At 41.6% G+C, this 16,163-nt stretch overlaps 1 protein-coding gene across 1 annotated transcript in view; it reads left to right on the top strand.

The window, feature by feature from the left end:
• Positions 1-1,074, top strand: part of ostn (osteocrin) — a 34,634-nt gene extending 33,560 nt beyond the window's left edge. Inside the window, exons 4-5 of the mRNA XM_084322450.1 lie at positions 445-574; positions 1,006-1,074. Coding sequence (XP_084178576.1) covers positions 445-529 — 85 coding nt within the window. The 3' untranslated portion in view covers positions 530-574; positions 1,006-1,074. The remainder of the gene's footprint in view (positions 1-444; positions 575-1,005) is intronic.
• The last annotated feature ends 15,089 nt before the right edge of the window (positions 1,075-16,163 follow it).

Here is a 16,163-nt window from a genome sequence, read left to right as displayed (position 1 = left end):
GGAAGGTGGTTGAGTTGACTGTCTCCTGTGTGTCTGTCTGTCTGACAGGAAGGTGGTTGAGTTGACTGACTCCTGTGTGTCTGTTGTCTGACAGGAAGGTGGTTGAGTTGACTGACTCCTGTGTGTCTGTTGTCTGACAGGAAGGTGGTTGAGTTGACTGACAGCTGTCTGTCTGTTGTCTGACAGGAAGGTGGTTGAGTTGACTGACTCCTGTCTGTCTGTCTGTTGTCTGACAGGAAGGTGGTTGAGTTGACTGACTCCTGTGTGTCTGTTGTCTGACAGGAAGGTGGTTGAGTTGACTGACTCCTGTCTGTCTGTCTGTCTGTCTGTCTGTCTGTCTGTTGTCTGACAGGAAGGTGGTTGAGTTGACTGACTCCTGTCTGTCTGTTGTCTGACAGGAAGGTGGTTGAGTTGACTGACTCCTGTGTGTCTGTTGTCTGACAGGAAGGTGCTTGATCTGCCCAGGAGGAGGATCAGTATTCCTATCGACAGGATTGGAGTCAGTCGCCTCCCCAGCAGTCGAGGGTAGAGCGCCGCTAACCCACCCTCTCCTCTAGCGCCCTCCTCTGGACAGGTAGGGGAACACATCACACTCACTACTTGACCCATTTCACGTTTCCATCAATATAAATACAGCATTGCATAATGGGATCGAAATAGGGGGTCAATTCAAAAGGGGTATAATTCAATTATACAGTGCAGTTATACAGAAAACAATGTGTTTAAATAGAACAAAGTAATTTCGGCTCAGAAAGATGGTCAGATGTATTGATGTAAAATATGGGTCTGATTAGTAAAAAGTCACGTTTAGACCGGTATATTTAACCCTTTCACTACCACACTACAGAAGGTTAACCTTTCACTACCACACTACATACGGTTATACCTTCTGTAGTGTGGTAGTGAAAGGGTTAAAGACTAGAAGTACTGTATGTGGAGGAAAAACCTGTGATATACAGGAGGCTAATTCTTCTTCTTTGTTGGTTGTTTCTGTTCTGTCTGCAGGGGAACCTCCACAGGTAGAAACTGCACGGAACACACGTCACCACGACAACCAGCCACAGCCTACACCCCCCCCCCCCCCCCCCTCCCCCGGACCCCCCCCCCCCCCCCCTCCCACGCCACTGACACCTACTGGGATGGTCACTCATTATGAACTGATGCATGTAAAAAAAAGAAAAAATCATCATATTTCCGCTGTCGGGTGAGAACCGATTTGATGATCGTTGTGTTTTTTTTTTGTTTTACTTGAATTGAAAGTCGACACAGTTCTCCAGGTCGTGATGTCTGGTTTCATGACCCTCTGGACCACGGAGCCCGTTCAGAACCCCCACCCCCAAACCCCCCGACGTAGAACGTCAAAATTACACAAGTGACGGAAAAACAAGGTTGTTTTTCTAAATAGAGGAATCTTTTAGAAAGACCACATCTGTCCTCCATGTTGGAAGAAACTAATGTGTTGATATGTGAGAAATATATCAACAAAAACACAGGTCTTATTACTGCATCTTGTAAACTAGTGGAACAGTTCTACCTACTCTACCACGGCGCAGAAATGTGGTTACCAATGGTTACAGGCAGCCATGTTGGAACTATTTACAAACATCTGGTGCAAGGCCTCTATTCCTGTAAGGTTCTCACTCGACAGCAGCGATACGCCACTTGTAAAAAAAAGAAATGCCCCAACAAGCTCTTATTCTCATTAGGAGAAACCTGAATGAAGATAGCTGGGATACTGAAGCATGTGTACACTGTACAGCTTTACCTGTTTACTGTCTGCATCAGCTCAGTTTCCACGGACATGTTTGGAATAATCTGTTTGTTTATAATCTGTAGGCTACATGGATATCACCGAGGGTTAATCAGAGAGTTGCTCAGGAAACTCTCCCAGCGAATGATGTATTGTTCAAGAGCTGATATGGACGCAGCGGTCTGATTTTGAGAGTAGCGAGAGGGACAGGAAGTGAAACAGGAACAGAGCACTAGAGCCCTTTTAGTAGACATTTCCATCGTCTGTCCGGCGTCCGCACATTCATTTTTTCAGCCCGTTTGACCTGACAAAGATCCACAAAGGATCGAAATGTCAAACGTCAAAGAACAAAGGTGTACGCGTGGAGTCTGTCGTAGCCCCGTAAAAGAGGTCGACGAACTCCACCGCATACACCTTTGTTATAATAACAATGTTATTAACCTTTTCACTACCACACTACACGATTTTCCCACCGGCACTTTAGCGACCACTAGTGGCTCGGGTGTGCATATTTTGTAATACAATATATATATATATCGAATTAAAGCCCCATTTGTTGACTGTCGATAGCCCTTTCAGGTGACAAAAATCCGTTCGGCGGTTCTCGAGTTACATGCCAATATTTGAGGCTTGCGCAAAGTACACGGTATTGCGCAAATACTACTCGCAACTCTTGGGGCTCTAGTTCCGTAAATCATTTGGCTGGGGATGTACGAATCAGGGATCTAGGTGAAAAGTTACAAGAGAAAACAGGAAGAGAAAAACCGCTGAATGAATTGAAGTCTATGAGAAAACTGAGCTTTTCTTTTGTACACAGTTTACCGAAATCACTCCTAATCACTCATTTCTGAACGGATCTTTATGAAATTTGGACATGTACTACATAAGACTTCAGGCTTCAGGGAGTTGTTTAAGCCATACGAATTTCTGGGGAAATACTACTTCTGGACTACTAACTACTACAGAAAAACTTGAGTAACAAGTTTTTCTACAACTCAAGTTCAGACCTATGCTACTCTATTTCATTACCACTAAAGGTGAGATTCCCTTATTGTATCAGAAACCTCAGAATGTCATCTTTCACAAGAGACCAGGCTCATGCATGTGGTATAAGTATAAAGTATAGTATTTTGGTTTGCAAAAAAAGTATGCAGTCCTCAAAAACGAAAACTAAAATGGCCAATTTTGGGGGGCGCCTGTTACCTTTCACTACCACACTACAGACGGTTAACCTTATGTAGTGTGGTTGTGAAAGGGTTAACCCTTTGTCATGTTACAGTGAAAGGGTTAACCTTCTGTATTGTCGCAGTGAAAGGGTTAACCCTTTGGTAGTGTGTGTCGCAGTGAAAGGGTTAGACGACATTTCGACACAGATGATGGCTCGTCTTGACAGAGGATGGAAACGGATGGCAGTGAAAGGGTTAATGCAGTAACTAGAAAGGGACGTCACCAGCGTCAGGGAAGTGGAACTGCGTTGCGTTACTATACGCTCGTCTGTCCGTCGCCGGCCTGACATTTTTTAGATCCTTTTTTGATTGGTTCAGTGAGTAACGAGCTCTCGGAGACGACGGGGGACGCCGCGTGCGGACGAGGACCTCCTGGAGCTACATCACCGCCGCGGAACAACACATGCACGCACACACACACACACACACACACACACACACACACACACACACACACACGTATTTAGCCACACTACCTGTGGGAGAGCTGGTCTATATTATTCACACACGCACACTTTGTCCCCCCCCCCCCCCCCCCTCTCACCTTGACAGGAGGCCGCCTCTGTGTTTCGGCCGCTGCCTCGACATTTTAAAACATGAATATTATGACACAACTTGACTCGAGTGTTTGCATCGTAGCTCCTGTAGCAGTGACCCTGTGTTCTCAAACGCTTGTTAACTGGCTGAAAATGAACTGTATTTGCATTAAAGAAATGAAGAAAAAAAGTCATTTGTCGTTTTGTTTTTTCATTCCAGGGCAATTATTCCATCAGACCCAGAGTGATGTTTATTCCCCACTAATGTGTTTAAAATAACCCTCAGAGGTCCGCTCCACTCAGAAACAGTCAGTTATGTTAACTCCTCTTGGAGGCGTGACTTTCACTTAATAGATTGTTATGTGTGACTTTGACTCTACAGATTATTATTTAAAATTCCTGGTAAATATCAATGGCTGCTTGTTGTTCATTTACATATTCATAAATGAGGTAGAGATGCTGAGATGCTGCTGAGACATTTAGTAGTTTATTGAACAATTTGGTTAAAACATATTTTTTTTGTATTTTATTTTTTTATTATTTTTTAAACAAACATATAAACAAACATGACAACACACGATAAGATATACAAGCATTAATTGTCAGGGCACATCCAATGAGATCACATTTTAGTTAGTTGTCTTATATAAGATATACCCCTAATACCTGTTATCTAAAAAACCTACACACATATGCTCCAGCTCGAACCCCCCCCTCCCGGACCCCACCTTGAGAAGTACCTCCACTATCCCTCGCACCTAACCAGACACTACCATTACAAGCTAGCTTTTATTCTCTCTACCACTTCTAACCACATTGACATTTTGGATTCATTGAGACCCAGAATTCTTGCTGTAGATATTTCATGGTAAATTACATCGAGATATGTAAGAAACCAAACTTTACGGCACATTTTTTTCCGGTTGAAACCAGCGTGATGCGATCAGCTTTTTGGCTACTGTGATACCCGATAAAACCAATCTCTTTAGCTGTGGATTCACTGCAAACTCAAAAACATCATTCAATAGTAATACCGAGGGGTGTACAGGTATATTCCAAGATACGAGTTTTGATATTTGTTGGGTCACATCTTTCCAGAATGCCTTAACTGGTGAGCAGTCCCAATACATGTGCATAAATGTCCCTTCGTCCCCATTTGTACATTGGGTGCATTTGGAATCTTGTTTAAGCCCCATTCGGCACAGTCTTATAGGAGTCAAGTATGTCCTGTGAATATAGTTAAGATTGATTTGTTGATGATCCGGGTTCCTTGATGTAAGTCGGACATTTGCCCAGGCTCCTTGCCAATCAAAGTCATTTTCCAGGTCTGGTATATCCCTCCTCCAGACAGAGTCTAGTTGGAGGGTTTCATACGAGGATGTTAGTAATTGATGATAAAATTCTGAAACAAAACCTCTCGATGTCTCTCTTGCTTAGAAGAATTTGTGGTATCTGTGGTGTTCAATTGGTCTGTCTAATGGGACACCGTGAGACTTCAAACATAGCTCTAACTGTTTGTGAAAAAGCCATGTGGACTTGGTGAGATTAAATTTTTTGTGTATTTCTTTATCACTACAAAAACCCTGTTTGTTAAAAACATCCCCTAATGAGTGTATGCCTTGCTCTTCCCATATAGGGAATCTTATAGGTAGTTTTCCAATTAAGAGTGCATTGTTATTGAATAAGGGAGTATGATTGTGCCATTTTTGTGGGTTAGGATTTTTTTTTTGTGATTCACGCCATATCCGGATCGCATGAGTAATTATGGGGCCAAATTTTCGTTCACAGTGCTTGATTGGTAGTTTAGTGTATGCTATGTCCTTCAGTCTATGTGGGGCTACTATGTTTTCTTCTCATTTTCTCCAGGATGCTAATGCTTGGGAGTCAAACCATGTTGTCAATGGACTTAATGTGTATGCCTTAAAACAGTGGTCACCAACCCGTCGATCTTGATCGACTGGTCAATCTTTGAGACTGTCCCTGTAGATCTTTCCATGAAAAGTAAAAAAAAAAAAAAAAAAAAAAAAAAAATTTTCTTTTTTTAGATCTTACCCTGAGAGTCCACATTACAGTTCTACCTTTGTTTTGATGTGAAAAGTGATGCTGCACTTAGCACTGACTGAGAAAGTACACATACAGTTCTACTTTTGTTTTGATGTGAAAATGATGCTGCACTTAGCACTGACTGCACTTAGCACTGCCTGAGAAAGTACACATTACAGTTCTACTTTTGTTTTGATGTGAAAAGTGATGCTGCAATTAGCACTGACTGAGAAAGTAAACATTACAGTTCTACTTTATAAAATGCTAATTGTAAATATGTTTGTCAATGTTAATAATATGAGAAAGTCCACATTACAGTTCTACTTTTGTTTTGATGTGAAAAGTGATGCTGCATAAGATGACTGCAATTAGCACTGACTGAGAAAGTACATAATAGTTCTACTTTGACGTTTTAATGTTGGACCAAAGCATTGCATGTAATTAGAATACAGGCAAATAAAAGTCATTTAGTTTAAAGTACAATCTTGGCTGTCTTTTTCTCTCAACGCTTCAATAGGTAGATCTTGCCTTCACCAAAAAAAAAAAAAAGTGATCTTGGGCTTAAAAAGGTTGGTGACCACTGCCTTAAAATATAGGAAAAAATCTGGAAATGCCATGCCACCATCTGCTTTATTTCTCTGTGCGGTGGATCTTTTTATACGTGGTGGTTTGTTATTCCAAATAAATTTGTATGTGGAGGAGTGCAATCTTTTCCAGTAACCCTCTGGAGGGGGTAACGGTAGCATTGAACTGAAGAAGTTGATTTTAGGTAGTACATCCATCTTAACTATTGATATCCGTGCTTGTACTGTGTTTTTAAGTTTTGCCCATCTATCAAGGTCGTCTTTGATTTTGTTTTGGATTTTTGTGTAGTTGTGCTTCACCGTTTGTCTTATGGTGGGGAATATTTCCACTCCCAAGCATCTGAAATGTTTTACCATCGGTATCTCTCCTGGGAGGGTTGTATCTTTTTTTGCAGGGGTGTTAAGTGGAAGGAAAGCCGACTTCGGCCAATTTATCTTAAATCCCGATAAATCACCAAAGTCCTCAATCAACTTGAGCAGATGAGGCAATGTGGTGTTGGGGTTTTGCATGAACAATATTACATCGTCCGCATATAAACTAATTTTTTGTTGTGTGCCCTTGATTACGATTGGTTCTATGGATTGGGATTGTCTTATATATTGTGCTAAAGGCTCTAATGATAGATTGAACAGTCCGGGACTAAGAGGACAACCCTGTCTGGCAGAGCGTGATACCGGAAAGATTTTGGAGATGATTGTGCCTATTGTAATCATGGCCGATGGGTCTTTGTATAATACTTTAATCATATCGATGAATCCTTTTCCTAACCCCATCCTTTCTAGCACTGCCCATAGATACGACCATTCCAGCCTGTCAAAGGCTTTCATAGCATCCAGGGACAGCATCGCCTTAGGTATGGTGTCCTCCTTGTCGGCATCAAGTACGTGCAGTATTCGTCTTATGTTTTCAGTGATCAGGCGGCCTCCTATGAAGCCAGTTTGGTCCGGGTGAACTAAAGACGTCATATGCTTTTGTAATCTGATGGCTAATACCTTAGAGTACAGTTTGATATCTGTTCCGAGGAGGCTTAAAGGTCTATAACTACCGCACTCGTTGGGGTCTTTGTCTTTTTTAAGGAGGACTGTTATGAGTGCAATATTGTCATTCTTATGGAAGTTCCCCTCCTTGACTGAGTATAAGATCATATTTAGTAATAAGGGGCCAATTATGTCCCAACAAGAAAGGTACATTTCTGATGGGAAACCGTCTCTTCCAGGAGCCTTACCACTTTTCATTGCGGTTATGGCCTTCTTGAGTTCCTCTAGTGTGATCGGTGTTTCTAACTGTTTAGCGTCATCCTCTGAAAGTTTAGGGAGAATAATTTGATTAAGAAATGTGTCCATTTTGTTTTGATCGAAGGTCGTTTCTGATTTATATAAGTCGGAGTAGAATACTTTGAATGTATCGTTTATTTTTACAGGATCTGTTACAAGTACTTGTTGTGCTCTAATGGTAGTTATATCTGCAAATGTTGCATTAATTCTTAATCGCATGGCTAATAGGTGGCTGGGTTTGGAACCATGGGAGTACTGCTGTTGTCTTGTGCTGCGTATTTGTATTTCCGATTGTTGTCTGTATATGGCATTGATCTCTATTTTTAGTACGTTAACTTGATTTTCTAGTCGAGTTGAGTTGTTGTATTTTAGAGAATTAAATAACGTTGAGTAAAGCGTTTCCAGCTCAGCCAGTTTTGTGCATTGATTCTTGCGCATTTTGGAGGAAAAGCTATCCGTGAAATCTTTGATCATTCCCTTTACCGACATCCATATTATTCTGGGGTCTTGCACCGAGTTTGCATTCTCCCGTTGGAATACTATAAGAGCTTCTTTGAGTTGTGTAATGAATTCCTTGTTATTAAGCAGCAACGAGTTAAATCGTCATCTTGGGGCTCGGGAGGATAGTATACCAAATGTACCTTTAAGGAGTAAATAACAGTGATCTGATAGTGCGTTGGGTATCATTTCCACTTCATAATTATCAAATAGTCTCTGTGATGCAAAGACATAATCTATTCTGGATAGTGTATTATGTCTCGCAGATCGACAAGAGTACTTTCGGGTCATGGGATTAAGTAACCGCCATAAGTCATTTACACCTGTAATCTTCGACCAATCCTTTAATGCCTTTGATGAATTCTTTTGTTCGCTGGAAAAGGCGAGGTAAGATTTGTCCATCCTTGGGTTCCAGATGGCATTAAAATCCGCTCCTATTATAAATGAGTAATCGGGAATGTCTAACATTGCATTGGTTAGTGTAGTGAAGAAATCTTCTTCGTACAAATTTGGGGCGTATACCGCTATCAACGCTATTTTCCTGTTCTTATGTTCAATCTTAGCTATAGTTATCCGACCTTCTACATCAGACCATACTCCCTTTAGTACAATATTCAACTTACGTTTAACGACTATGGCTACACCCCGAGTTCTCGTACCAATAGAAGAGTGACTGATATTATGGTATGTGTTGTCCGCTAATTTATCTATGTCTTTCCCTAGAATGTGCGTTTCGCTTAGCAGAGCAATGTCCACATGTTCTTTTTTCATCAGTGTGAGCATGCTTTTGCGTTTGAGTTGGTTATTTATTCCCCCGGTGTTCCATATCATTATATTCAAACTAGCCATAGTCTATACATGTTGCATTGTAATTTTTGGTAATGCTTCTAGAGTGCGAGGCAATAATAGATATACATCCCACTAGTGAGGTCCCGTTGAGAGCCGAGCTTAAAAACATACATATATACAAATAAAAATCCCCTACCCTTCCCTCCCACCGAGAGTCGTACAGGATTGTGTTCCATGAACACAACCTTTGCGTATGACTCCCTCCCTTGCACCACCGGATATCCCAGAATGATCCAATTATCCTTAACATTCCTATGTATACCATAGGATCTAACACTCTAAATTCTACCATAAGTAGAATGTCGACTGTGGCTTGGCCACTTTCCCGTAAAAATAAAAATTTAAATGAGATAAAACTAAAAATAAAGACCAAAAATAAGCTTCAATTGTCATGCCCTAATCACTTACATTTTATATGAACTTGTGTAATTTATAGTAACCCATGAATAATATGAAGGTATTGAACTGAAGAGAGAGCCTCAATAAATCAGAGAGAGCGGATGAAAAAAAACAAGTAAAAGGAAGAGAACATTAACTTAGATCTTAAAAGAGCATTGCTATGCTTAAACATCTAAAGTATAAATTGGAGAAGTAGTGGAAATATTTCCCATTAATAAAAAACAGTTTTTAAATACGTATATGCAGCATTTCCCCTGACCGGGGTGGGCGATGATCGTTGTGTAGAGTGATCTTTCAGCCGGCCGGCTATGATGGTTCTGTGGTTCTGCATCTAGATACTGTTGATTATTCCCCCGAGGGGCTTCTGGTAGAGTGACTGACCACGTATTGCTGATATTCCAGAATGTTCCCTATATCAAAGAATGCTTAGATGTTCTAGATTATTCCAATATGTAATTTTTACATTGTTTGAATGTTCCAGTATGTTCTGGAGTGTTCCAATCTTGAATCCAATATGTCCGCAATAATATAAACCCGACGGGGAAAGCATTCAAAAACACTGAGCACGTAGGTCTCTCTGTCCCAAATCCTCGGTTCATTAAAGATTGTACTATATGGTGACCTTGCATAACAGAGATTAAAAGGCCATTTATACACTATTCTGCATCTTGTGCAGACAAGTATTTGGCTGCATCTTCAGGCGAGTTGAGGAAAACCCTTGCTCCTTGTTTATCGACAATGCGAAGTATTGCAGGGTATGTTAGTAGGGGTCTGTATTTCTCCAGGTATAGTTGAGACATCACCGTCTTGAACTTGGCACGCAGTTCCACTACATCACGACAATAATCTTCAAAGCAGTGTATTGGTACATCCATGTATTTCAGATTGCCTTTCATCCTGCAAGTTTCACGAATAATCATTTCTTTTATTCTGACTTGGCGCAGGATAACCAATATCACTCTGGGCTTAGCGTTATTGCCAATGGAGCGGGACCCCAATCTGAAGCACTGTTCCACCTCTGGTATTTTAGGAAGGATCTCTGTTCCCAAGATTTTCTGTAATTCTGTGGCAAACTCTTCAGGGTTTGCACATCTCACTGACTCGTCCAGACCGACTATACGAATATTCAGCTTGCGTTTTTGATATTCCATCTCGAATATTTTGGCTTTCTGTTCTTCATTGATTCGCTTAAGCTCCAACGTTATTTCACTGAGCTCCGTATTGATTTCTTTGTAGTTTCCCTTCATCTCAGCAGTTAGGTTAACGTTGTACTTCTTTGTAGATGCGAGCAATTTTTTTTTCGTGGGCTTCCATTACTGTTTCCAGAGCCTCGGTGCGTTTAATCTGTGCGTCGGCGTCCGTTCTCAGCGCATCAATTTTGCCTTCAATAGATTCTTTAATAGCATCTACTTTTTGAGTTATTATCTTCTCCATTTCCTCCATTCTCTTCTCCATTGTCTTCCCCATTTCCTCCATTTTCCGGATGATATGTTCGGTGTCTGCGGAGGTGTTTGATGGGGTTGAACTTGAAGCGGCCACTGTCAAGTCTATATTTTCTGCTGTCTGCCGTACGAATCCTGATTCCTGCGGCGGGACCTCTACGACTGTTTTTGGACTCGTTGTGGTTTTCTTTGGTTTCATCTCGATTCTTTTGGTCAATATAGTTAGTTGATAGTCTCAGTTGATATATGCGTCAAGTTTTAAACGCATTAATGGTTTATAAATATGTTTTTAAAACGAAAAAAAAAAATAACGGGTGAGCAGCTGTGTCACATGCGACCTACTCCATTCTAACGCTAAACCGGAAGTAAAACATATTTATACACATTTTGTTATTCAATATAGAACATTTTAAGGGTCAAACAGCTACCTCTTGGCAAAAGAGCTCTGCTTTGTATCAAACTTTGTTTAAATTTTTTGTTTTTGGTCTTTGGAGTTTAGTAACTTATTTTAGAGAACATTTCTCCAGACCTCTCTTGGCAGAGCCAACAACCCCTGGCCGCCTATCCCCACTCAACACTAACCCACACATCAGACCAAATCAAAGAAAGGTAAACAAAGTGCGGTACCAATGGGGGCTGTAGTAGAATTGTATGTCCCCCTCCCCCCCATTTGTTATGATGATGATGAAGACTTTATTCCAGACTCACAGTACATACACATAATACAAAACAATACAAAAAAATAAACAAGGACAACATAAATTCAAATACATAAAGGCATCGATTCCAATGTTTCCACAAACCAGGGCCCCGTTCCCCGTACCTGGATAACTGAGTTAGCCGGATAACTTTCGGTGAAGTCTGACTTAAGCCGGACTTTCCGGTTCCCCGAACCTGGATTGTCCAAATCACCATGACAACAGATCCAAAAGTTTGAGCCTGGTCGAAAGCAGGGTTTAAGTTCAAGTTAGCCGGATGAACCATCGCCACGCCCCCGCAAAAAAGTGACAGCGCGTTTCCTGAAATTATTCCCACAGTCTAGGATCTGCGTTATACCATTCTGAATTACGTTTTTGTGCTCCATTCTTCCAGAGGGGTCTTTTGAAATGTAAAATAGACCCAAAATGCTGATACTAAATTCACTTTGTCCTAAATAATGCACGTTATATACCGTGGCGCTCGCTCGGTGCGATGTACACATTATGTGGTTATTTTAATTGTAACTGGGATTAAGATGTCTGATGAGATGCGCTGTTTGACGGATTTGAGAAATTGAATGAGCCGTTGACGTCACATTAATGAATGAGCATAAAGAGATAAAACTTCATTCAAAATAAAGAATATTCTAAACACGGGTCTCTCGTTCATTAATGTATAAACAATGAATTTATCCCATCTGGCACAGTGGCGCAGCGGTAGTGCTCAATCCTGGCAACCCGGCGACCGGTGTTCGAAACCCCGTGTTTCCAATATAATTTTTTGGAATATAATATTAATGATTATACGCCAAAGTAGCCTAGTTTTAAGTTAAAATATTATAAATCTACATGCATTGAGGATGTCATTCTTTATATAGCTCTCAACGTGCACCAAATTGAATTATTCCTACATCGCAAAAAGAAGGGAAAGACTAGGTTTCGAACCCCGGTCGTCTGCGTGAAAGTCAAAAGAAGAACCCGTTACACCACAGTGGAGATAAGTAAAAGATCGACCTTACATCAATCAATGGGTAAGAGAGCCGTATCGTTATTCTGTATAACAGTTTAACTAATTATTTTCGCTAGCAAGATCTCATTTGATTATTCAATCCAGCAGGCAAGTTTAAAGAAATATAATCTGATTGATTGAGGTAATGAGGGACTTAAAATTTGCCTATAGATAACGCATTTAACTTGTCGGCGAGGCGATTGAGCCGTACTGCAATATGTTAATAAAGTTTTAAATCAATTAATCAATCAATGCCGCTAGAGAATCAGGATCTCTGCTATCGATACGTGCTGGCTTTTCAACTGGAGCGGCCGCGCGCACTTAGCCTGGGTCTCAAGTCTGGTTTGAGTTAACGAGACTGAATCCACCTTCGAGGAACAGGAAGATCCCGGTTTCAAACATCGGGTTAACTGAATCTGGATAATGACATCTTGATCGACTTAGTTGAACCAGGTACGGGGAACAGGGCCCAGAGGAGTACCTTGTATCGCTGTGTTTGACATCAGTAATGGCACATATTATCCTGACTACTCTAATAGTCGACACATACATTTAAACATCCAGTTCCTCAGCGGAGTATCCCCCCACACACCTACAATAGACTTGTTGTCCAATACTCAAGGTCTGTCTACCCTCCTCCATTGATCACCCCCCCCCCCCCTCTCAAACCTCTCCAGCCCATGTTATCCTCCTCCTCCCCCTCCTAACTCACCCCCCGCCTCATTGACCCCTCAATCCAATCGTCCCTCTTACCTGGACACACCCATCTTCTATGACCTATATCAGGGGTTCTCAAACTTTTTCATACCGCGACCCCATTTTATTTAGCATTTGTTTTGGGGACGCCACACTTTATCACGTAATTTCAACGTGGAATTAAGTAATATCAAAATAAAAGCACACGTTGTTGAACTTGATCATGCATATTTATTAGAAAATGTAATTACAGCACTATGTTATCAATACACATTTATAAAACGAGGCATATTCAGGCAAAATATGTTGCCAGAAGATTAAACATTTAATTTTATTTAATTTTTTTAAATATATTTTTTAACTTGCCACTGTCACCTACCCGCGACCCCAATTTGGTTCACGACCCGTAGTTTGAGAACCACTGACCTATATAGATCAGTGTTTCCCCGGTCTCGAGGAGCCCGTTACGAGACCCCCCGGCCAGGGACACTCGCCGGGTCTCTCAAGCAAATTATCCTGGGTTGTAATAATAATAAATAAACCTTGTTAACTACGTCTACTTTTGTCTGAGTACATCCTTACTAATATCATATTCACCCACAGGTCTCTTTTGTCTGAGTACAACCTTACTAATATCATATTCACCCACAGGGCTCTTTTGTCTGAGTACATCCTTACTAATATCATATTCACCCACAGGCCTCTTTTGTCTGAGTACAACCTTACTAATATCATATTCACCCACAGGGCTCTTTTGTCTGAGTACATCCTTACTAATATCATATTCACCCACAGGCCTCTTTTGTCTGAGTATAACCTTACTAATATCATATTCACCCACAGGGCTCTTTTGTCTGAGTACATCCTTACTAATATCATATTCACCCACACAGCTCTTTTGTCTGAGTACATCCTTACTAATATCATATTCACCCACAGGGCGCTGTTTGACAGCATTACAGATTCTACGGACAACACATCCTTTATTATTATGTTAAAAAAGCACAGGATGCCATGGTGATATTCTGAGCATTCGACCGTCTGGAGACAACAGGTGATTGTAATCAAATGACAGGTGATTAAATGACAAACTTATAAATGACTCAGGGTAAATGACAACTGTGGCCAATGAGCTGTGGCCAATGAGCAGTGACCAATGAGCTGTGGCCAATGAGCAGTGTCCCTGCAGGACACTGGTTGAATCTATGAATAGTCACGAGTCGTCAGGGACATGGTTAAGGTTAAGGTAAGCGTTAGGTTTAAAAACAGTAAGGTTAAGGTAAGCGTTAGGTTTAAAAACAGTAAGGTTAAGGTAAGCGTTAGGTTTAAAAACAGTAAGGTTAAGGTAAGCGTTAGGTTTATAAACAGTAAGGTTAAGGTAAGGGTTAGGTTTATAAACAGTAAGGTTAAGGTAAGGGTTAGGTTTATAAACAGTAAGGTTAAGGTTAGGTTTAAAAACAGTAAAGTTAAGGTAAGGGTTAGGTTTATTGTAACTGAGGGGTTACAAAACCCTGACTGTATTAAAGATTGTGATAGATTAAACCACTGCTAGTTATGTACTTTAATTACTGGCCAGACAGTACATCAAATATAGATGGTGAACACCCACAAGAACACGGCATTGACAAAGAAATAGTATTTGAGGGTAATTTATTATTATTAGGCAACGTTAGGTTACAGAATGAGAATTAGGGTCGCGCTTGTATGGCGAAGAATATACGTAAAGTCAGTCAATAGCATGAGTCACTAAGAATAGCAGGAATCCTACGATGGGTCTAAGTTGACACCACCTGTCGTATAGTAGCAACTATATAGGGCAACACTGGTACCGCCGGGAGACAATGGGTTCCCTCCGGGGGTGTAAGGCCTGGAGGGTAGAGGAATGTTCGGGTACTCCGTCTGATTCAATGAGGAATAAAGAGACTCCAGGTACAGGAGTCGGTCCTTGTAAATCCCTTGATCAGCAGCAAAGTAATAATTGTAATCCAAATGCTCGACAGCATTGATGACAGCTAGCCAGCCTCCGTCCACGAGGCCGGCCCGAGTTGTAATCCTCACAAGGTTGAATCCCAAACGATAGTGGAAAACAACGATGCTCTTCTCCGGGTACCACGTTCCAAATCAATATAATCCAACCAGTAATGGTTCTGCAATTGCCGACGCCGTTTCTCCTGTGTACCTGTCCAACGGTTCTCCGCCTAGGATTCCTCGGGTGTGGGCGACGTATTTAGGCCACACACCCTGGTTAAGTACACTAGCTAAAGACACGACGAACCGCTGGGTAATGCTACACACGAACGAACTGTGGCCGCACGATATACAATAAATGAACGACTATTTACTTCACATTAGATTAAGTCGAACTCAACGTTACTTCATTAAACTCTGACACTTTTACCATTCTATTCGCACGCGGTTCTCAATGCTCTGTTAGACGCAAGGTTGCTCACTTCACTGCACGTTGACTCGTGGTGAAGGTGGGTAAAGTACTGAACGAAGACACGAAGCTAAGCACGGTGTGTGCACCTTGGGCTGTATTTATACTTAAGTGAATATCTAGTCCCAACCTCAGTCCTTGTCTGGTATCACTACGCTGACTCCGGGCATGTTCCGACATGCCTGCACTTGTCTTTGAACTTGCCGTTGGGGGCTTGCGCGCTGGCGCCTGGGGGCGCTGTCCAATAGGAGAGCGAATATTACTCTGGTTTGAACGCAGGTAAAGGGATATTCCGTGTATATATATAAATAATATACAAAGTATATCAAACAATAAAGGTAGATTCTCAGTTTAATCTGGCCCTTCACAACAGCCGCCTCCTAATTAGTCCGCACCTAATTAGTTAAAGGGAGACAGATTAATAGTCCAGTCAACTGCTCAATGTCTGTTGTGGGGAGTAGGGCAATCTACAAAGTCAGTGCGTCATGATCGTCATCAGGGGAGTCAGGGAGCCTCGGCAACTCTATCAGCCTCGCCACGGGTCGGGTGTAGGTCCGCCCCTGGACAATAACTTCGGCCGCTCTGACCTTTCCGTCGGCACCAGTGATCACTTTGCTTACGCGGCCGACCGGCCACATAGCTCGGGGTAGTGACTGGTCTATGATCATAACGACTGTGTCCACTTGTAAGTTGTCTCTATCCTTTACCCATTTCTGGCGGG

The sequence above is a fragment of the Notolepis coatsorum genome (genome assembly GCF_963971535.1).
Source record: "Notolepis coatsorum genome assembly, chromosome: 1".
In the NCBI taxonomy this organism is placed as follows: Eukaryota; Metazoa; Chordata; class Actinopteri; order Aulopiformes; family Paralepididae; genus Notolepis; species Notolepis coatsorum.
This window is presented reverse-complemented; position numbering and strand designations above follow the sequence as displayed.